The 21,771-nt window shown below is 48.6% G+C and overlaps 7 protein-coding genes across 7 annotated transcripts; 2 read left to right on the top strand and 5 right to left on the bottom strand.

Moving 5' to 3' along the window:
* Nucleotides 1-1,242: 1,242 nt before the first annotated feature.
* On the bottom strand, nt 1,243-1,647 carry J7337_006691 (uncharacterized protein; the record flags this gene model as incomplete). Its single annotated transcript, XM_044824352.1, has 1 exon — nt 1,243-1,647. One exon carries the CDS (start codon nt 1,645-1,647, stop codon nt 1,243-1,245), a length of 405 nt encoding a protein of 134 aa, XP_044680009.1.
* A 540-nt stretch (nt 1,648-2,187) lies between these two features.
* Nucleotides 2,188-3,524, bottom strand: J7337_006690 (uncharacterized protein; the record flags this gene model as incomplete). Its single annotated transcript, XM_044824351.1, has 4 exons — nt 2,188-2,985; nt 3,038-3,114; nt 3,220-3,241; nt 3,486-3,524. 4 exons carry the CDS (start codon nt 3,522-3,524, stop codon nt 2,188-2,190), a joined length of 936 nt encoding a protein of 311 aa, XP_044680008.1.
* A 3,943-nt stretch (nt 3,525-7,467) lies between these two features.
* RPS25 (40S ribosomal protein S25) lies at nt 7,468-7,974 on the bottom strand (the record flags this gene model as incomplete). The annotated part of the gene is made up of 4 exons (XM_044824350.1): nt 7,468-7,493; nt 7,573-7,796; nt 7,853-7,890; nt 7,972-7,974. 4 exons carry the CDS (start codon nt 7,972-7,974, stop codon nt 7,468-7,470), a joined length of 291 nt encoding a protein of 96 aa, XP_044680007.1.
* Nucleotides 7,975-8,318: 344 nt separating this feature from the next.
* On the top strand, nt 8,319-9,118 carry RPS5 (ribosomal protein S5; the record flags this gene model as incomplete). The annotated part of the gene is made up of 3 exons (XM_044824349.1): nt 8,319-8,458; nt 8,539-8,722; nt 8,801-9,118. 3 exons carry the CDS (start codon nt 8,319-8,321, stop codon nt 9,116-9,118), a joined length of 642 nt encoding a protein of 213 aa, XP_044680006.1.
* A 331-nt stretch (nt 9,119-9,449) lies between these two features.
* On the bottom strand, nt 9,450-10,283 carry J7337_006687 (uncharacterized protein; the record flags this gene model as incomplete). The annotated part of the gene is made up of 1 exon (XM_044824348.1): nt 9,450-10,283. One exon carries the CDS (start codon nt 10,281-10,283, stop codon nt 9,450-9,452), a length of 834 nt encoding a protein of 277 aa, XP_044680005.1.
* Nucleotides 10,284-11,290: 1,007 nt separating this feature from the next.
* J7337_006686 (uncharacterized protein) lies at nt 11,291-12,046 on the bottom strand (the record flags this gene model as incomplete). The annotated part of the gene is made up of 1 exon (XM_044824347.1): nt 11,291-12,046. The coding sequence occupies one exon, from the start codon at nt 12,044-12,046 to the stop codon at nt 11,291-11,293; it is 756 nt and encodes a 251-aa protein (XP_044680004.1).
* A 3,530-nt stretch (nt 12,047-15,576) lies between these two features.
* J7337_006685 (uncharacterized protein) lies at nt 15,577-21,719 on the top strand (the record flags this gene model as incomplete). The annotated part of the gene is made up of 2 exons (XM_044824346.1): nt 15,577-21,094; nt 21,145-21,719. 2 exons carry the CDS (start codon nt 15,577-15,579, stop codon nt 21,717-21,719), a joined length of 6,093 nt encoding a protein of 2,030 aa, XP_044680003.1.
* Nucleotides 21,720-21,771: the final 52 nt, after the last annotated feature.

Raw genomic sequence — 21,771 nt, 5'->3', positions numbered from 1 at the left:
GTAATATCTTGAGACGAATATAGTTTCGCTGTCACTATTGGTCCTTAAAGAGTTTAAGGGCCTAGAGGGCCACATGGGTGTAAAGCTGCCGTACGGTAATTTGAAACTTGAGAGCCTTGGCTTTCTCTTGACGCAGAATAACATTATTTGAGTCCGCACTGACATTGCATTAGTTTGTCGGGTTTCAGCTGCGATGTTTCGTGTTGGTTGCAGATTCCAAACGCACCTAAGTATGTGGGGGGGTGAGCTGTTGGAGTATGTATTGCCATTTGGAACACCCCAGTTTTATTAACTTGCTATGATTAACCTCCTAAACCGATCTTATTTACACGAGATGTTAGACCATTTTCGGCTTGCTCAATAGGCGGCTACATATCGTCCTTAGCCAGTGTTGATTTTGAGGCTCACAACGGAACTTCTTAGACGAAACGCTGTATAATGGGCGAGAAAAGTTGCTAAAACCTAAGACTGCGTTCATCAAATAGGAACGACAAGCAATATGTAGCACAATGCCAGGTTGAGCTCGCCGCTATTATAGACATTAGGGCCGCTTGGAGCTCTAAGCTGCGGATTACACGATCCTTCTTGAGTGAGGTTCCAGGAGCCATTACAAATGTAACCTGTCACAATCTAGAAATATGTTGCAACACCATCTAGCTGACTCTACGAATACGTCTTGATTCTTCCTTCACATCAACCAAACGCTTACAACTCAAATTCGTGGTATGACAACTTGCCAGACAGCCCCAAGTCAAGGATTCCGTATCATCGTACATAGCCAGTGAAAGCTCACGCACTTGTGGCAAAAGATCGGGGTGCGATCGCAAACACTACTATGAACAATCGGTGCTGGCACAGTTGGAAGACACCAGGCGCAGAGCACGCGGCCATTGCATTTATCGGATGGTACTCTATTCTCACTTCCTTGAGCTTGAGATGGATATTGGGCGTAGTAGGAGACATCGTGTTCCGATAATGAGCTTTCGAAGATCAAAGTCTTGGTTGCTATTTTGTTAACGTTTATGAAAAGTCGGTTGAATGCTTTTCAAATTCACGTACCCGTATTATCGTCAAAGTGCAACATAGGAAGTCGCTGACCCGCAGTGCCACCATCCGGTCGCTCTATGTGTGAAAGCGCCAGTAATGCGCGGTCGTCGCCGGGGTTTCACTCCAGATGCATACCCATTGAACACTTCGACTCTTGTTCACCCCGAAGGTGCCAGAAACACCAATTGATACCGCTCAAAGATCCAGCAACAACTGTGGCGATACTTTCTCCAGGTCCTCAACTTCGAGAAATCCGCCATCCTTCTCGACAGCCGCTCGCGCAATAGCCTCTCTCACAAATACATCAAAGTATTTGCCCGCCGCGGCGTTTGCATCTCTTGATATTCGTGTCGCATCTTTAGCAAAGAATTCGTGCAGCAACCGTGTGAGCAGCTCTGGCGGAATCGACTTGTCGGGTTCCTCTTCTTCCACAGCTTCTGCTTCCCGCGTTGAGTTCCCTTGTCTGTCGTTATCGTCATCTGAGAGCTCAAATGGATTGCTCGATTGTGGTTCAGACTCAGGCTCTGATGCCTTGGCGCCTTTCTTCGTTGTGGCTTTTGGTCGGCCACGGCCTGTACCCGATGGTTGCTTTGGAGGCATGTCAAAAGTTCAGGCAGACTCTAAGGTCCAACGTTATAAGTTGTTGTATCACGCGAGAATTAAAGGTACTTTAGCAACCGTGTCGAGCTCCACGTTAGGTAGGTTAGTACTTAGGTACTGTTAGCTTAGTAAGCATCCAACATCAACCCACAAACACAAAACAACAAACCCCTCAGTATCACGAAGTCAGATTACGACGAAAGGAAAAAACTGTTCAAAAACGAAGTGACATCACAAGGAACAGTGGATAATGTATTGACAGTAAAGGGAAATTGCATTGGTGTATAAATTACAGCGGCCTAGAACGGAAGGCAAAGCAAGATTAGGAAAAGACGCCGTGCCTATGCCACTCTAACCCGTAAAGAGCTGCTGTTTCAGAGGACCACGTCGGGTATCTGTGACAACTTCCCTCAACCTGCACTTCGATCTCGCCTTTTAGTTTCAACCAGCGGACACCATGTCAAGCCCGCAGATTAATATCCCCCCGGATTCCTTATCCCACCACACACATGTCTATACAGGGTATGTTATACAAAGCGCTTATTTGAAGGCCTTGCCGAAGAGGAGGACCTGGAGCTGATCGTAGATGGAGAGGACACCAGCACCGGCAACACCACGGAGAATGTTGGCACCAGCACCCTTGAAGAGAGACTTGACACCCTCCTTGGCAACAATCTGGCGGGCAGCATCCATAGTGTTCTTGTACTTGACGGCCTCACCAGAGGTCATCATCATGCGTCGTCGGATGGTGTCAAGTGGGTAAGAGGCGATACCGGCACCAGTGGTGACGATCCAGCCGAGAGCGAAAGAGGCAAGGAAGTTGTTGGCCAAGTTACCGACAAGGACGACGGGCTTGATGGAGTCGTACATTCCGAAGTAGAGACCGCGGTAGACAACGATACCAGCAACGGAAGGCATGAAACCACGGTAGAGACCGGCAATACCATCAGAGGCGAGGGTCTTCTTGTAGACATCGACGAGACCGTTGAACTGACGGTCACCACCCTTCTTAGCGTTCTTGGCATCGTTGGCAAGACGGGTACGGGCGTAGTCCAGAGAGTAGACGAAGAGGAGGGAAGTGGCACCAGCGGCACCACCGGAGGCAAGGTTACCAGCCATCCAGAGAGCGTAGCCATCCTTGTCCTTCTTGTAACCGAACATCTTCTTGAACTTGTCACGGAAAGCAAAGTTCAGAGCCTGGGTAGGGAAGTATCGGATGACGTTGGCGGTGTTTCCTCGCCAGAGGGACATGACACCCTCATCGGCCATGGTGCGCTTGAAGCAGTCACCGATACCAGCGTACTTGCGGTCGAGGCGACCGGTCTTAAGCATCTCATCCTGCTGGGAGTTAGTGATTGAGATTGTGGATGTTTGATAGTGTTTAACTGACCTGGTTCTGGATGAGGAGCTTGACACGCTCAATGGGAGCGGCAGCGGTCTTCGAGACGGCGGCGGAAACACCACCCACTACGAGTTGTTAGTATCATGAACGAAGCGTTTATTCGTGAAACGACAAAGGGCATCGTGCCCTATGAATTAATGCTCATAAGCGGTAGCGACGTGGGAACATACTCAAGAAGTCGGCCATGAAGGGCTAAAAGGATGTTAGCATTCTACTCTTGACATACTGTGGCAGTCCGCAGATGCCAGCTAAGCATAAAAAAAACACATCTTCATCAACTAGAGCCCATTGAGTAAATTGCAATCGATGCATCCATATTCGATGATCGACTACATGGAAAGACTCGCGGGCGGCTAATTGATGAAGATATCTTCTTTTTGATGCCGCGGCATTTCACAGTCGAGGGGATCTGTGATCAAAGGAATAAGAAACTTACCGGCATGCCCAAGACCTTCTGGGGTTGCTCAGCAGACATGGTAGCGGTTGTGAAGGTCTTTCCCTTGAACAAGAAGAAAGGATTGAGGGGAGATTGAGGATGAAAGAAGAAAGAGAGAGAATGGAAGAGTCGAGAGGAAATAAATCTGCGCCGACGGGGGGTGCGAGGTATTTGGGGGGAGGGAAAAAAATTGCGGCGGATCTGAATGAGAGACGCTTTTGAGCGAATCTTTCCGGGCTCGCGCTAACGGGAGCTGGGACCCCAGCCAACCAAAACCAAGCCAACCTGTACTCTCCACGGCAACAGTGCGGGTTAGAAGCCTGAGGCCACAGCCTCGCCCAGGTCTGGGCGCCCCGGGTACCCAAAGCGCCTCTGAGCTTTTTTTCAGGGGGTGGACAAGTGGCCACTCAGTGACGATCAGTGAACTGAATTGTGGGTAATTTCTGGCACAAATCCAGGTTTGAGCTTGCTGCCCGGCTGCAAGATGAGATGCCGGTTCACCCCGATTTTTTGTCGAGCGCCGAGACCTAGACCCGTTCTAAGACATGGGAGCTCTCTTCAGTGTCATTTTTTACTGTACGGGGTACTGTACAATACAGCAGGTACCTACCTCTAGATTTGGTGCTTGTAGGCTGTAGGCTGCAACTATGGGCTCCTGTGACGATTAGCTGGCCCCCAGAAGCATTCATGATAGTTAATTGCCCTGCAGGTGGAAAAGTTTTCTGTGTGCACAGCATCTATTAAATAAACCATTTTAAACCAATTTCTAAACCATCTTGCTTCCATGGATTTCTCTTACCGCAGTTATCATCATGTACTGTAATTGGCTTATCTCGATCAAATGTCGTCAGTCTCTCATTACTCTGGATATTATCTCTCCGCCTTCCTTCCCTCCATCATGACATCCTTTCACCCACCTTTCCTAGCCCCAGTTCGTTCTCTAATCCACTAGCTTCTGGTCCCTCCACAGGTCGCAACGCCCGAAATAAGCCTTGCACATCTGGTACAGTGCGCAAACTTTTTGCGTCAATCAAGGTGAGCCACGCTGTATTGGTCTTGGTCTTCGTCTTCTTGGATCTTCCTCATCGCCTCCCCCGGTTGCACCCCCTGGTTCAGCCTATCCGTCCAATTGGTTCTGTTTGTTTGAGCTGTCCTGGAACACGGGGAACAATCTTTTTTTTATCAGAATTTTGCTCGGGTCCAGTTCTGTTCAGCAACCGAGGAAGCTTCCAGCTCAACGATCTCCTGGAGTAGCCGCACCACCCCGGCCCAACTGGCTCTATGTATTGGCTTATCTGTGCCATGAATGTTGTTCTCTGTGATAGTCGAAAATTGTGAGTTAAATAGTAAATGGATCAATTGTCCTGGCGTCATTAGTCCATTGGCAACGATGTCCCACATCATATGGGAACCAAAGTTCCACAAGAAAGGTACTATAACGGTTCAACTATTGAATAGGGTCCTTCTCTGCTTTCGGGGAATGGTTGAATCCATGTTAACAGACAATATGTGATAATGGCAAGACTGGGAGGAAACGGTACCAAGAGTATAGATAGCTCTTGCGTCTTAGGGAATCATGGTGGAAGTTTATCAATATTGTTGAAACCACGGGACAGAATGTGTTACCCTTAGAGATTCTCTAAGCATGGTTCATATGAAGCTTCATAAAATAAACAAAAGTACCCATGGGGACTGTGATAGAAGTCTAGTCTTCTAATGCTTCTATAATAGAGGCCATTAAAGATATTGGATCACAGCTCTAGACAGCTGGAGGCTAGAACATAATGAGTTTTCTTAGGCTTCTTATATTAAGTTCTGAACATTTCTTGCTCTCCGAGGGTAGCTTTCCAGCTTTCCTAACTTTCCTCAGGCTTCGGTCAAAATACAACAAGCTCATCCCTTTGAGCCGAATGAAGAGTCCGCCACCGCCTCGCTCGTGTCTCGTTTGGAAACGCACTGTACTATACAGTGTGAACTAGGGCTTATCGTCATGCAGATTCAGCAACCTAGGTTTTTCTCTCCAGTTATGTCGTTGGTCCTTATTTAGCTTATCTCTCGGGACGCCCGTTTACTCGAGTCAATACAATCAATCCATAAACAGTAATATTCACCAATTTCATGATCAAAAATCCAATAACTTCGTCCTCTGCCTCTTCCTTCTAAAGAGATTTATCGCTGGGTCATTGCAAACCCCGAACTATAAATCGCTCAGGATCTTGCCAAATGTTTTTGCTGACCCTCTTTGGAGCCATTGACCTATAAAAACCGACCTCTCGAAAAGGACAGACCCTATCATCTACATAGTCTCCTGCCTTATGTTTATAGATTACAATTTTCCGACATCGCGCTGTCACGAAGGTGAAACGGTCTTCATGACTACGTGATACCTGTTGCTCTGCTGTATCCAGATGGGCCGGTCTTTCTAATCTTACTGTCGTTAGGTTATAGGTACCAGTGGACAAACCTCTGCCATTCGTCCTCAGATAGCCGATGTGAAATATATAGCACATACTATCTGTCCACAGACTAAGCGGTTACGTCCTATCCAGGTTAGAGTGTATGACCTGCGTCCATTCTCCATTGAGCTCCCTACCTGGTCACCAAGCGAAAGTCATGATAAGAGGACTGCCTCAATTGTTTGCAGGTATTATGGACTTGATGCCTTTCCTGAGGATCAACATATATACTCAAATGACCTACAACAACCACGGTTCCGTACGTTGTGCTACAAGAGCTTCTTCTGTCAACGTCGATGCCACAACTGAATTACCTAGTACCTTATTGTAGATGTTTTAGGTCACGTGTACATTGAGACTCTTCAACGTGCTGGATTCTTGCCCACGATGCTGGACTCCTAGGGCAAGACTCATCTTCTCTAAAAGCTTAGAACTTGATATTAGGATGAAACTGAGTTTTTGATGAGAAACAAGGCTACAATGGCACTACCAGGTGCTACAATGATTACCAAGCAACCAAGACCACCAACATAACTTCGTATCTATGGGGAACGAAGGCAGGGTGCTGACAGAGACTTTTACTTTATACCTCAGGCTTCAGCATAGGCAGCGTTTGTCTGAGCCCAAAATGGGAACTCATTGTCGAGCTACTGTGGAGTGAGATAACAGACGATGAAGTCCCAGGCGAGTACTGAAGACCGCATATCGAATACTAGTTCCTCCTTGTGCGAAGGAGCAGAGAAATCGTTATTTTAGCAGCTACCACGCATGATCTAGCAATCATTCTTCGCGAGCCTCACTAACCTGTGTTGCTGGCATACGAACTCGCCAATCGCTCTCACATGGAAGAGATAGGCTCTGGATTCAGTCAAACATCTCAGATCAGCAGTGATCATACTACGTAGTGTCTAATTCAGTTTTGTTGGAGGTCCTAAAGTCCCAAGTGATTGCAAGCAGCATCGCAATTTTCGGCCAAACTCGGATCTCTGAGTAAAAGTAGAATACGTTGACAATGGATTTTATGAGCCTTTGACAAAGGTAAGGTAGCCGAGGACGCCAGAGCAACGGCCGCCTGCTCCAGTGAATCACCCACCTTATCACATGTACGGATGACCCAAGTAACCCTCTACACATTGTAGGCAGCAGATGTTGGGTTTACAGTATCATAAATCATTCAGTCAAGTTTTGCTTTATCAAAAGCTCATAACTCACAGTGTTTGATAGCCTGTCAAAAGTTAAGTAATTGCAAAATGGTTGTGGGAAATAGGACAGTAGTATCTCTTTCCATACTATCGGGACACATGGTTGTAAATCACAAGGAACTATAGTTTGGTCGTTTCGAAGATTTTTCATTCCGTGGCTTGTGTGCTAAAGCGATCCCGTCCCAATGCTTAACCGAGCATGAATAGCGTCCTAAACCAGGCTTTTGTTTTTCGCCTTGCAACACCCTCCGACCATGCGGCCTGTCTATCGTCCAGGCCGCCCAGACGCACAATCGTGAGACTCAAGTTTATCGTTCATTGCATTTAGTCAGAACCACCGACGGCACGGGCTGGGGTCATGTTAGCAGTTCATCGGATACAGCGCATCGGACCAGAATGTTTGCGCGAGAAGGGGGAAAGAAGCCATACTGTAGATCTTCATCTTGCTGTGAGTGACCACAGGCTTGATGATGCCCTTCTCCTCGAGGTCGGCAAGACACTGTCGTGCCAGAGAGCCGTTGATCTTCATTCGGTCGACGAGGGTGGCAATGGTGACGAGACGGTAAGATTGCACATCCTTGTAGAGCTTCTCAGAGGTGGTCTTGTCGAGAACGACGGCGTGTTGGGCCTTATCCTTGACCTTTCCCTTGGACCTTTCATGATGCGTAAGTTTTTGGAAATCGTCGATGATGGCACGCCTTATACATACCACTTCTTCTTTTGCTTCTTTGCTCCAGCGGCGGGGGCCTGATGTCCAAGTCAGTCAAAACTTCATGTTTGCAAAATTCGCCGCCTCCGCGCTGAGGAAGGGCGTTATCGTGGACTTACCATTTTGTCTGATGTGCTGTTGTCTGGGTTGGACAAGACAAAGTGTGGTGTTCAATCCGAAGACCTCGCTCGATTGACACTGCACGATTGGAAAGTGGAAAGAGCCACCCGAGATGTTGCAGGGCAGCCGAGCCCTAAGAAAAAAGAAGGTGCGACCCTGACCCGAGGTGAGTGGTTGCCCTGATTGGTTGCACCCGCCCCACCCCAAGCACATTCTGCCCTCCCATCGTCTCTCTCGAATCTCAGTTGCGCCCACATTGTTAACTTCGATTTCGAACTCCCTCCCACTTCGATCACAACTGTACTAACCGCAGCCCGTCAGTCCCGAGACCACTGCAACAGCCAAAATGTCTGACGCCGGCGAGATCGAGGTCGAGAACTCCGCCCTCTATGAGGTGCTCCCCAAGGATGTTGTCAAGGAGGTTGGCAATGTCAAGCTCTTCAACAAGTGGGACTACGATGTCGAGGTCCGCGACATCTCCCTGACGTACGTTTTGACTCTGAAGAAGTTATCTTGAAAAACTTCACTTGTGCGCGACGGGATGCTGACGGATGGCCTACGAATAGTGACTACATTTCCCTCCGAAACCCCGTCTACGTCACCCACACTGCTGGCCGTTATGCTACAAAGCGATTCCGCAAGGCCAACTGCCCCATCATTGAGCGATTGACCAACTCTCTGATGCACCACGGCCGTAACAACGGAAAGAAGCTCATGGCTGTTCGAATTGTCGCCCACGCCTTCGAGATCGTACGTCCAACCTAAGAAGCCCATGAAGGGGGAAATATTTTTTTCTTGGCCTTTACAGAGTGCTAACATCAGGGGTAGATCCACCTCATGACCGATCAGAACCCCATCCAGGTCGCTGTCGACGCCATCGTCAACTGCGGTCCTCGCGAAGACTCTACCCGAATTGGTTCCGCCGGTACCGTCCGACGACAAGCCGTTGATGTCTCTCCCCTCCGCCGAGTTAACCAGGCTATCTCTCTCCTCACCACTGGTGCTCGCGAGGCCTCTTTCCGCAACGTCAAGTCCATTGCTGAGTGCCTTGCTGAGGAGTTGATCAACGCCGCCAAGGGTTCCAGCAACTCTTACGCTATCAAGAAGAAGGACGAGTTGGAGCGTGTGGCCAAGAGCAACCGATAAAAGGTGCAACGGTGGTATCATGATTGGAAGGGTTGGCTTTGGCGCGTTCCGGCTTCTTTCCAGAATTGCATTTTGCGTTCATCGGGTCTGGGAACGCGGCTAGGGATTTTCTTAGGTGGCTCTAGATTCAATAAAAGTCGAGCTCCCTTAGAGGTGAATGAACTAAAATTCAATGTATAAGCAAAAGCTGTCTGTGTTTATAATTATATGGTTTTCCATGTCCGGCCCAACTGACTGTCCCGCCTCTGAAGAGAAACTCAACATTGAGTCTTTCCCTGTCAACTGGTTGTAGTATTATGTATGTTCACTTGTTTTAAGAAGCAGAAGGCAACTAATCTAAACGGGATGTCTTCTCTGAAATTTCCAAGCGCTGAAACATACCAACATGAGGCATACCCTCCTCCCACCAGGTGCCCATCTCCTCATCTACTTCAAATCCCCATTTCTTCCAAAGCTGCACCACCTGCTTCTGCGCATGGACGCAGACGAGCCCTGACCACTGGGGAATCACCATGACATCTCCGACTGGATTGAGATGTTCGAGGCCGACTACTTTGATGTTGGGATTAAAGTATGACGGGTGAGTTTTCAGCCAACTGAGCACTGTATTGACGAGCAGCCCAGAGATGCCATGTCCTCGGAACTCTTTGATCACTGCCAGTCGTCCTAGTTTTACATACGGCTCTTGGCCATTGTGAAATATCGTCTCTCGGTCTTTGATATATGGCTTGATTCCCGACGGTTCCTTCATCTTCTTGCTTCCAATTTGGCTACCATTATCGTCTTGGAGGATCCCATTCCAGTATTTGCCCCCTCTCTGTGGGTGTGGGTCGTGCGGAAACGGCACCAGTCTGATGGTTCCGATCGGTGTTGAGCGTGTCGAGCTCTTCCGAGGTTGTATCACATTTCCCTCTTCATCGCGAACTTCCAGCTCCTCGACCTTGTTGACGCTGGCGTAGACAACCCAGTGGCACGAACGAGGATCATCGTCATCAACTTCGTTCTCGGCCGGAACATTTTGTTCCTTGACAAAGACTTGCTCGCGAACTTCCAGGGCATCTAGGAAAGTCTGGGGGATCGACGATGGCTGCTCTTCGAGAGGCGTTCCGCGTTTGTATCCGTCAAGCTTGCTAGGCTCAAGGAGACTGATGAATGGTGTCCCCATTTCGAGTGTCTATATGTTGTAGCTCCGTATATTCTTTGGTATGGTTTGAAGGCAACACTTGATCAACGTATGGCTAAATTATAAGATCGTTGAAGGCGGGAAATATGGGAAATGTCTCTGCCGTGTGGAAAAGGAATGATATGGATGCGTCGAGATGGCAGAATGCCAACAAGAGTACAGGCGCAAGAAGAAGAAAAAAGACGAGTGTGTGATGTAGGCACCTATGAATTGCTGTGGCTGGGTTCGGCTAATTTCCAAAAGTAATAATAAGAATTATTTAAAAAGGAATCGAGAACTCGATCTTAAAGTCGGCGACGCGGTTGCTAGTGATTTCAGATACACTCATCAAATATGATGTCAATCCACAGCGCGGGGCTCATAGCAAAACCGAGCTACCTATGCCTATGTGCGGCGATTTAATCCTGCCTGAGTAGTTTCACTGATAACATCCGTGGCTGCAAAATAAAACGTGGATTCTCGATTGGTTGAAAATGAAAAACGCAACGTGCATCTGCTCGCCACTTCAGGATATCTTGAATTGTGCGAGAAGGTTTTGCAGCCAGAGAGGTCATCACCACATTCTGTCGTTTTTGGGTGGACCCTTACTTGAGCTTAAATATCACAGAGAAGATACACATACATATTGTGACGATACAAGGCCCACATGCTTGTTCCGTCAACGGCCCACTGTCTTTCGTGAAGTGTCGTTGGCTGTGAAGAAGCTTTTTCGATAATTGTAATTGGATGCCAACTGGGTAGAAAGTGGCAAACAACCATCACTTGGCAACAACAGGATCACCTATGATGCAATATCTGGAAACCCGAATCACCTAGGCGTGCAGAGATTATTGGGAATATGTACTTCTTTGAGAGGATATCCGTTATGCGAAGACCGACTTAGGCTGTCAATTAACACATATATACTAGGACTCTTGCAGGTTAGAGGACTGAACCGTTGTCAATCCCTTTCAGACGTCTCTTGCACACGTGAGAATCTATGGGGGCTTTTAGACGGCTGCCTTGTCCAAATTTGACTCGAAGCTTCCGTCCTTGAATGGGACATTGGCACTGCCGAAGTCAGTGTTTGTCAAAGCTGTACGAGCCGCAGCGGTCAAGCTCTCCCAGGCAACCAGCGGCTGCTGGCCACCTTTTTCGTTGGTAAAGATCATTTGGTGATTGGTAGGCCAGATGGCAGTATATCCCACTAAAGGACTGTTTCCGGAGAACGTACCAGATGTTCTCTTGTCATATCCTCCGTGTTGAGAAACTGCCATGCCAACAACTGTAGCACTTGTGCTTTCACCAGACAACCATATCACGGCGTTTTCCCAGTCGTGGCGATGCCCTAGTCCGGGAGAGGGTGAATCCTTTGGCATATACCAAGAATACATAATACCGTAGCGGCCATTGGAAGTCCCGCCTCGTACGTAGACCTGGCCCGTACTGCTACTGCAACCTCCATTAGATGAGCCACTTGTGGCTAGGCCTCCTCTAACAACCAGGTCAGCTCCAGTTCGAGGATATATAAACTTAACATACCCAGTGTTTCCGTTGCTATCAACGGCAGGGAAGGGCACGCATCCGTTGAAGACCTTGAGGTAAGGCTTGTACTTCAGATAGAGTGACCCAGCTGTATTGGATGGAACAGTTTGTGGAAACCCAACGACAGCATCGTGGTTAATAACAGAACGGCGCTCGATGGGTGATGCGAGGATGCCTGAAACCAGGGCAAAGCCCGACAGAAGTTGAGTAACGAGCACCATCTTGCTTCCGGCTGCTGTCAGAAGTCAGTATTCAGTGGCAGGCATAAGAGAGTAGGCCTACTGAAGGTGGGCAATGTATCAAGTATGTGGCGGTAGCTCTGGCCTGTTGATCCAAGACTCAGAGGTCAATCTTTCAGCTGGAGAACTGCCAGCTTATAAGTCGGCCGTTCTTGGACCTCCGCCTGAGATACTACGTTGAACTGCAGGGTCTATAATAGCACGAGGCTGTATGAGAACATGGAATTGGCGGGTTATATAGAAATCCCCGGCCGTAGCGTGGACGTTGTCCGTTGGGCTGCCTTATCGGGAATCATGGCCGAAGGCATAGCCTTGGAGAGAAGCAATGTGGGGGGTTGCTCTGATCATGAGGCAAATGGGCTATGGTGTTAGTTGTGAGTTGTTCCAGTTGGGTACTAGAGTAACTCAAGAACCGTTTAGAAGATAAGTGAGTTGACTATCCTCTGCTGCAAGTTGGAACGATTGCCCTGACGCAGCATGCGAAGTCGGAAGGTTCACGGAAGGTTACTAATATGGCGTATGTCTCTAAGGTGGTTGGTGTTATCGATCAGAAACCCGTGGTTTAGTAGAGGATCTGATTGGGGATAGATCAACTTGACGTGGTTGTCAGGTGGGTGTTTGCCCCCGGCTGTTCTCCTCTTAAGGACATGGGTCTTTATATTATTCAGTGGTCGACTGCCGATAACAGAGGAACAAGCCGACGACTGCACTTAAGCACCCCGATATTTCCAATATGCAGCTTTTTGCATTCGGATCCAAACTCCCGCTCGCTATTACAGGCATTTGTTTGTCCCGGGAAACTCGAAGACAGTGAATCAATACAATATAAGGCTGCATAGGCACTTGGTGTATGGACCTGAGTCGACAGCCATTAAATCAACTGTCAATGAAGAGCAAAAGCAGAACTCGCCCCTTGCTGATGGCGACGGCTCTATATATACTGTCGCTGTACAAGTGTGTCGAGCTCTGTATTGCATATAGATGAGGATTCTGCATATATTGGTCTAGGGTAGCTCAGTATATCTATGAGATTGGGCCCCTCAAACAGGCCACGTGATTGTCAATCATCAGGACAAACACCAAGATGAGGGCAGACAAGCCAGTTAGGCAGGATAGGCAGCGACCTGGGTGAATGACTGCATTTCACATATAAATTCTGACCCGGATTCCATAGAACTACTTAGACTTTTCAACTTATCTGTTCATGACCTTCAACTTTGACCTTATTGACCGTATCTACGTGTGACTGACCGACCCGCTCTAGCTCACAATATCAAGCTTGAGTACACATTTTCCCTTCCGCATATCACACATGTAATGAAGCTTCGATTACAATACGGAAAGTCCTCGCTAGGAGGAGCATCTTGCTTCGCTGGAGTTTCAGCTGTATTGAAATTATGTGTCTTGGCGTGATAAAGTTATTGCGAACACGTTAGTATCACACTTGATAGAGACCATTATGCTTTAAATAGGTACTATCCTCGATTTAATGTGTTTAAATAAGACGAGCAGTTTCTGAGTAAACATCCGTAGCTCGTCTGATTTGATTAACATTTTAGGGTATGCAGCTATGAATATTTCAGATGCTTCTACGGAGTAGTAGCACTGAATCTAGGATACGTCGATACCAAAGTCACGCCCCTTTGTGAACCATAAGCCACTCATGCAGGATGAGGTTAACCGTGGTACTCCGTACATATCAGAGTTTTGGGTCCAACTAATGCAGGGTTGATGCAAGGATGTTACAAAGCATTCTCACCACGGATCTGAGTTCCGTCGGTTGTCTCAGAATTGGAGGCTTAAATTCCAGCATGGCAGGGTAGTTTTAGTTGTTTAGCCTGGGTCATTAGATTCCCCTCGAAGAGTGTGAACTATGGTGTCTTTGTACCACCGGAAGTATGATTCCGTTTATGTCCGGTTAATGGTTACTGACGGTTGATTGACCTTTGAGGCTATCATGTAAGACAGGACATTCCTTTGATCAAAGTCGGTGGCTTGGATATCACACGATGCAGTAGCATTCTGGCTGTTTGGGAAGGTAGTGGAACCCGACTAAAGCAAGGGTATCAAATCTGCACGATGATTCATGCTGATGATAGACCAAGAGCCAGAGTTGGGAATGCAAATGCGAACCCTGCATATAGATGGAGATGATACATAAGGTACCAGATGGTTAGACGGGTTGGACGCGGGCCGTCGATGAGAGTGGGTTATACTGGCACGAGCCAACTCGATAACCGGACACATTTCGCATTTCGCCGGATCTGGGCATTTATCGTATTAAAATCTGCACGGACTCACAGAAGCTTTCAGGTTGCTGGGGATGTCGTCTCATTAATGTTACCTTGGTGGCGTGTAAGACGGTCCATGCAGTGTGAGCGAAATGGGCAAAAAAGGGCTGCAGGTCTCCAGGTGAGCGGTACGTTAATGTTAGTTAATGGCTAATTCTGCCCCATTTCTTTTCTTCGCGTCTAGAATCTCGAGTTTGCATCTAATCCCCAAACTCATGGGCTGTCGATCCACAACCTCATTAACTTGCAGCATACCGCAGACACTAGCGGAGACGGGATGGAATTGAGATTGGGCATGATCTCAGAGCTGAAAAAGCAATTATTCTTCACATCTGTTAGACAAGTACATTGAGATCCATACATGCAGTAAGAGATATGTTGGTACTGTTACAGACCTTGACTAGAGCTGGCGCATTTTGTCCCCTCCCGAGACCTGGAACGGTATCATACTAGCCCAACTTTCTTGACTCTTTTAGCACATAACGATCCATCTCAACGTTGGTTTCATCACTTGTGCCATAGCACTTTACCCTTTCAATCTAACAATAGCAGCTTTCCTTTATTGTGCTCTTCTCTTCTGGCAATTCTTTGACGTTCCTTTTGCCCTTCCTGTCTTGCCTATTCCATTCGCAGCCTACGCTCGAACCAACATCTATCCATATTCATCCCGCGAAAAGGCTGAGGCCACCCCTCGATCTAGAACCCTTGCCAGAACCCGCCGCAAGCTATTTCGCGTTTGCTCAGGGGGTTTGAATTTGATTTGAGCGACCTGCCAACCAAACTGAACAGCTCACTCAGCAACAACACTCGCTTTGGGTCAACTCGGCGCATTCGAACAACTATCGACTAACAACGAGTAAAACGCTCGCTACCTTGTGCCTGTGCCTGCGCCTGTTTAACGCCATATCATATCCTGTCGTTCTCGGAACTGCGCTGTAGGGACTAATTCCAAGGTCCATGAGCCTGCGATTGGTCGACGGGGCACACGTTTAACGACAGCTCCAGGCACTGCGCTCCGATATCTGGATTCTTGATGAGTTCAGTAGTGCAACAAAGACCAACCGCCCTACTCATCAACTCCTGACCCGACCTTCTCTCGAACCGTTAAAGCTTATACCCACCTCTCGCCGTTGCCGACCCCCAGCTGCGAAACTCCAACTACGCCAGCTCTGGCGGCTGTGAACTCTTCGATAAAGCTGCACCAGTCCCCTACGGTATTCAATGCCCTGGCAGCCTCTTCCCCGCATCGCGTTCGCCGTCGCGACCTATCCTTTCCCAGCTTCGAGTCCCGCCGACCTCCCCCTCGAGATTGGCGATGAGCTCTATATTATCGAAGAGACACCAGACGGCAACTGGCTGCGCGGCTATCTCGTAGCGCCTCCCAGTCTGCTGGCTGGTCTGACTTCTGTCAAGGGCCAGACACTTGAGGCGCGTGTCTTCAGCGGAATTTTCCCACGAAGCTGTGTTGAGGTTCGCGAGATGCTAGGAGAGCCCGAAGAGGGCGACGAAAACGACGATGCAGCAAGTGATGGCCCAGTTTTGGATGTTGATATGCCTCGCGCGAGTGATAGTGCCAAGAGTGGTGTAACGAACGTTTCAGCGCGCAAGAGCCGTAAAGATGGGAATAGGTCAACAATCTCAAGCAAAGGTAGAACGCCGTTCAAGGAGCTTCCCAATGGCACTCTGGGAAGTCTATCAATACCCGTGCATAGAGATCCCAACGCTCCACGCCCTGCCGCACCCGTACCAATGCTCAAGATCGGAGATGAAACACCAACTTCGCTTTCGGAACCCTTAATAGATGAGATCGCCTCGTGTCTCCGAGAATGGCATTCCACCAATCTCCACGAACTCCTGCTCTCCCGACAATATAGCCGACTAGATCAACTCTCTCAGCTTATCACAGGCCTCAACTTACATCGGCAACAGTTTCTGTATAACGTTCTTACTGCACACGAATACGATCTTTTACGTGAAAGGACCGTCTGGGACTTGGTTAGGGTGAATAAATTATGTGGAGGTGAAGTTATTGTACGAGATCCTGAAGCCCGGGGAAAGGTCCTGACAGCCGACGATTGTATTATCAAAGTCACCAAGTTGCAGTCTGTGATGAGTCTGTTGGATGAACCCCCACAGTCCCTTGTGGAATTGAATGCTCTACACCATCTCATGGTTGATATTAAGGGCTTCGCCGGTGCCTCGATTGAAGAGACCTCACTGTTTTTTTACCTCGTCAGCAAACCTCAACATGGTCAACCCACCACTCTTTCGGAAGGCTTTACAGTAAAAATCCCTGCTGGGGGCACAATCGTCAACCTGGCCAAGCATGCACAGACGAAGACTCTTTTCACAGATTTATCCTCGCAAGACGTGGGCGATGTTCCTTCAGCAGAAACAGAGCTCTTCCTGGTTGTCAAAGTGTTGGCATCTCAGCAGATTATACCCTCACAACCTCTCTCGCGCTCAGGTACCGGTCCAGCGGCCCCATACTCGAGAGACCACATGAAACCGACATCTTCAGGCGGAATGAAGGCAACAAGACGGAGCCTTATGTGGGGTGGTAAGAGCTCAAGATCTGGCATTTCAAGAGGTTCACCTGTGGCGCGGATGGATGCCGTTGCCGAGCAAAATGATGAACGACTTTCAACAAGCGGCGCCGAAAGCCGAGAAGGCACTGGACCTCCAAGTACAGCAGGCTCAAAAACCGGCAGCCCCCCAGATGGAGTGCAGATCGCGGATCGTACAATCGGTCTTGGCGTTCTCCGATTAAATCCAGTCATGAAGCAAGATGACGAGGTTGAACATCTTATTAATATCTGGTCGACATCTTCGAAGCATGCAGGCGAAAAGGACGCAAGTGATGATTGGGATCCGCTAGTCAAGGAATTATTGGACAGCCCTTCTGGACACTACGAAAAGTCCCGAAGGGGTGAGCGATTGCAGCTTCAGCTAAAGAGTTTTAGTCACTCCGACGCTGACATCCTCATAAAATCCACTCCCACGATGCTCTCAGGCGTGGCGAAGACAAGCAAGATGGGATTCTCCGGAGCCCCCACAAGACCTCGCTCTGACATCTACTTCACCTTAATTGACGCTGCCCTGGGAAAACAGAACCTTCTATCTCGATTTGGTGGTAGCGCAACGGCCATGCCCTCTAGTGTTCATGGAAACAACCTCCAGATAACCCTCGAGGTTAGAAAGACCTCCGGAGAGCGGATTGAGAACTGCATCTTTGCCTCCTCCAATACCGAAGCCTTGAGCACATTCAAATCGATAGCTACGGATCGAGGAGAACCCTGGAATCAGACACTGCGTCTTGCTCTGGCCCCTAACGAAGTCCCACAAGCTCATGTGGTCATGTTTGTATCTGATATGCCCAACCCCCCATTTGCCATTGGCCACATGCCGTTATGGGACCAGGGAGCATTCATAAGGGATGGTTTACACGGTCTGCTCCTTTATAAGATAGATGAGCATACCTCTACCGCACAACCGGGGCCGACTGGAAAGGGCGGGTATCTGTCGCTATCGTGGACCCCGCAAGGCAAAGATGACCATCCTGCGGAAGTCACTGGCCCCCTGGCTGTGCTCCGTATCGATACCTATCTCTGCAGCACAAGATTCTCACAGGACAGAGTGATCTTGGGGCTCTTGAAGTGGCGAGATCTTCAGCGAGAGGAGGTTCCAGGTGTGCTTAGGCAACTCATTTTTGTGCCTGAAATCGAAGTGGTCAAGCTGCTCAGCGATGTACTTGATGGTCTATTCGGAATCCTCGTGGAGTACTCCGGAAGTCATGAATTTGAGGATCTTGTTTTCACCGCCTTGGTCAGAGTATTAGGCATTGTACATGACCGAAGATTCAACCTAGGCCCACTGGTTGATCAGTATGCTGAGAACCAGTTCAATTACCCCTTTGCGACTCCCTGTCTCATGCGATCTTTTACACGACTCCTTCAAAATCCAACAGAGCCCGAGACCGCCCGAAAGCTGCGTGCTACTTTCAAGGTTGTCAGGCACATCCTTAAATTTATTACACATGCTAGAACCCAGCAGAAAGAGAAAGAAGCTGGCATTGGTATCACATCCAACACCACCGGTTTTACACGCGAGCTCCGCGCCATCTTTAAGGCTCTTGACGCGATGATGCGTAACTCTGCCCCTGCACTTGTTGGAACACAGACGCTCGCCGTCCAATATTTCCACACATGGCTACCAGAACTTGCTGGGTTGCTGACCACAGAGGAAATATTGCATATTGCCATTGACTTTATGGACTCGTGCATGGATGTCAAGGGCAAACTTGTTCTGTATAAGCTTGTCCTGATTATCAATTATGGCAAACTGGACTTATTTGCCCACCCGGACCAAAAATTGGCCCTTAGCACCAACACTGTTCGATGGACCACTCCTCACTGGGGTCATTCTGAAGAGGTGACCGACCAATGGAGAGACCAGATTCGTCTATGCTGTTCTATATTGGCGAGTCAGATCGACTATCTCGGCTCAGAAATCCCGGACCACATTCCGAAAATAATCGATTCTTACCTGGCGATTCTTGCTGCTCCCCGCAAGCCGAAAGACCGCCTTTCTCTTCTTTTCCCGTCGTCCTACCCTTTCCCTACTAAACCTGTTAATGAAGACCTTCAGTTCGATGAAGCCTTGGTCGAGCTTTCTGCTATTTTGTCCGCAATATCTAATTCACCCTCAGGCATGCAACTGGAGCTTGCCGAGGACGACTTGACTACTCTATTAGAGAATCTTCTTAGGGTACACATGAGCATACTGAAGGGGGAAGCATATCCCTTAGGCTGGTTGAGTGTACACATTCATCATCACAAATCGACTATGCGAATACTTGAGTATCTCGCTGGTACAATGCTAGAAGCTTTCCTTCCCGACCCAGAGGAAGCAGAGAGCTTTAATACTGAGCTATGGAAGCTCTTCTTTACCACACTCCTTAAACTCGTGGGCAGTACGTCTCTCGCGTTAGAGACATTCCCGGAGCAGAAGCGAAGAGCAGTGTGGAAGATTGCGGGGGATGTTCGAGAGCATGGTGCTGAGCTCCTTCGCCGCACTTGGGAGGCGATCGGTTGGGAAACTACCTCCGATGAACGAAGCCGATACAATCTCTCAAAGATGGGAGGGTACCAAGTTCAATATGTCCCGGCACTTGTTGGTCCTATCGTCGAATTGTGCCTCAGCGTGCATGAAGGTCTTCGAAGAATGGCAGTCGAAGTGCTACAGACGATGATTGTCAGCGAATGGACACTGAGCGAGGATCTATCCATCATTCAGACAGAGACGATCGATCGATTGGATCTTTTCTTCAAGGAGAAGCCTTTGACTGAGAGCATCCTCCAGAAACTGTTCATATCCGAGCTACTTGAACGTTTTGAGCCTCTAGCAGAAATTCCTGACGAACCGTTGTATACAGCTCTACGTGAGTTTGTTGGAACTATAGATGAGTTTCTCGACCTCCTAGTTGCAGTACACAGTAGTGAAGATCCTGGTGAAGCAACACATCTCATTAATCGTTTGCGGCTCATGGAATTCCTTCGGGATATGCAAAAGGAGGAGATCTTTGTTCGCTATGTGCACCAGCTTGCAGACCTGCAAGCCGAATCGCGGAACCATACAGAAGCTGGTTTGGCCCTACGGCTGCATGCTGATCTGTATGAGTGGGATCCGGTTAGCCAGACGCCTGCTCTGTCTGACCCGGAATTTCCGGCACAGTCTCAGTTTGAGCGAAAAGAGAGACTCTACTTCGACATGATCAAATACTTCGAAGAGGGAGAGTCATGGAGCCATGCTTTGGCAGCATATAAAGAACTACAAACGCAGTACGAGACCAACATCTTCGATTTCTCCAAGCTGGCGAGGACTGAACGAGCAATCGCAACGATATATGAGACTATCTCCAAAAGTGACAAACTTGTTCCTAAATATTTCAAGGTTGTCTACAAGGGGCTTGGATTCCATGCTAACCTCAGAGACAAGGAGTATATATATGAGGGATCTCCAAGCGAACGCGCTTCCGCTTTTACAGACCGCATGCAAGAGCAGTATCCAGCTGCTCAAATTGTCACTGGGGGCGATGTTGAAGATGTTGAAGGCCAGTTCCTGGTTATCTCAGCTGTCACTCCTCATCGCGACCTCAGCCATCAAGTTTTTCAGCGCGCGCGGGTACCACAAGTAATTCGGGATTTTCTTTTATCATCTCATCCTCAGACATTTTCTATCTCCACACGACGCAATACAAATGGCCCCGTCAAGGAGCACTCTGCGGAGAAACTGGTTTTCACAACTGCTGATGCTTTCCCTACAATACTTCGTCGCAGCGAAGTTGTTGACACGCAAGAAGTCAGGCTGGGCGCCCATGAGACAGCCTTGGAGCGGGTTGTCCGCAAAACCCAAGAAATGACTGCCCTTGAGCATCGAGTAGCTGATGGTAATGGGGATCATGCTCAACTTCTTCTCGATGCAGTCAGCGTTTCTGTCAACCCAACTTCTGAAAGTAGTGTAGCCTGTTACCGCAAACTGCTGCCAGAACCCAAGGAAGTTAACGATGATGCTGAAGATGATGAAGACCAGGAAGCGTCAGAGGTAGAGCTAACACCACAAGACAGCGCTATCAAGATGGCACTTGTGGACCATGCTATCATGATCAAGAGGTGCCTTGCCATGTTCGCCCGAAGTCCCAATGAGATTCTCAACAGTAGACATGAGGAGCTTCATAAGTGTAAGTTGGCCTTTAACCACAAGCTGGTCCAGTCAACTAATTCCTTATAGTCTTTGAGAGTACATTTGCGTCGGAAATCGCACACTTCACGCCTCCTCAGCCCCAACGCGAAACGGTTACGACACCTTCTCCTACTTGGAGACGATCGTCTCGTTCTTCTGAAGCTAGCCCCAAACATAAGAATATTGGGGTTTCGGTGAACGGCGTCACCACAGAGGAAGCGTCAGTCATTAGGCCCGTCTCAAAACGAGGCACACGACTCAGTTTCCTTGGTGGCAGCAAGAAGAAGGAACCCGAATTGCCAACTGAGCCTGAGGAGCCTGCTGTTGATATTGAAACAGCGAGCAACCTGAGCCGTTCTTTGAGTCAAAGTCAGAGCAAAGAACACAACCGTCGGCATAGTTTTTTCCGGACTCAATCCCATGACGAGAAGCATCCTGAGTCTCCAGGAGGTTTTAGCAGCCGAGGGAGTTTCGACCAACAATTCGGTGGCGGCAACGAAAAGGCTGTCGAGAACAAGATCCCTAGCAAGAAGGGCAGTGTCCGCAAGAGATTCAGCATGCTCAAGCTTGGCCGCAAGGGCAGTAAAGGCAATGGCATGATGGGAAGTCTGGACGAGGAGTAGGACTACTTCCGGGCTTATTTCGGCCGCTACAACGTAGGGTTCGACGATAAGG

Source organism: Fusarium musae, chromosome 5 (assembly GCF_019915245.1).
Source record: "Fusarium musae strain F31 chromosome 5, whole genome shotgun sequence".
Taxonomy (NCBI): Eukaryota; Fungi; Ascomycota; class Sordariomycetes; order Hypocreales; family Nectriaceae; genus Fusarium; species Fusarium musae.
Note: the sequence above shows the minus strand (reverse complement) of the source record. Positions and strands in the feature narration are given on the sequence as shown.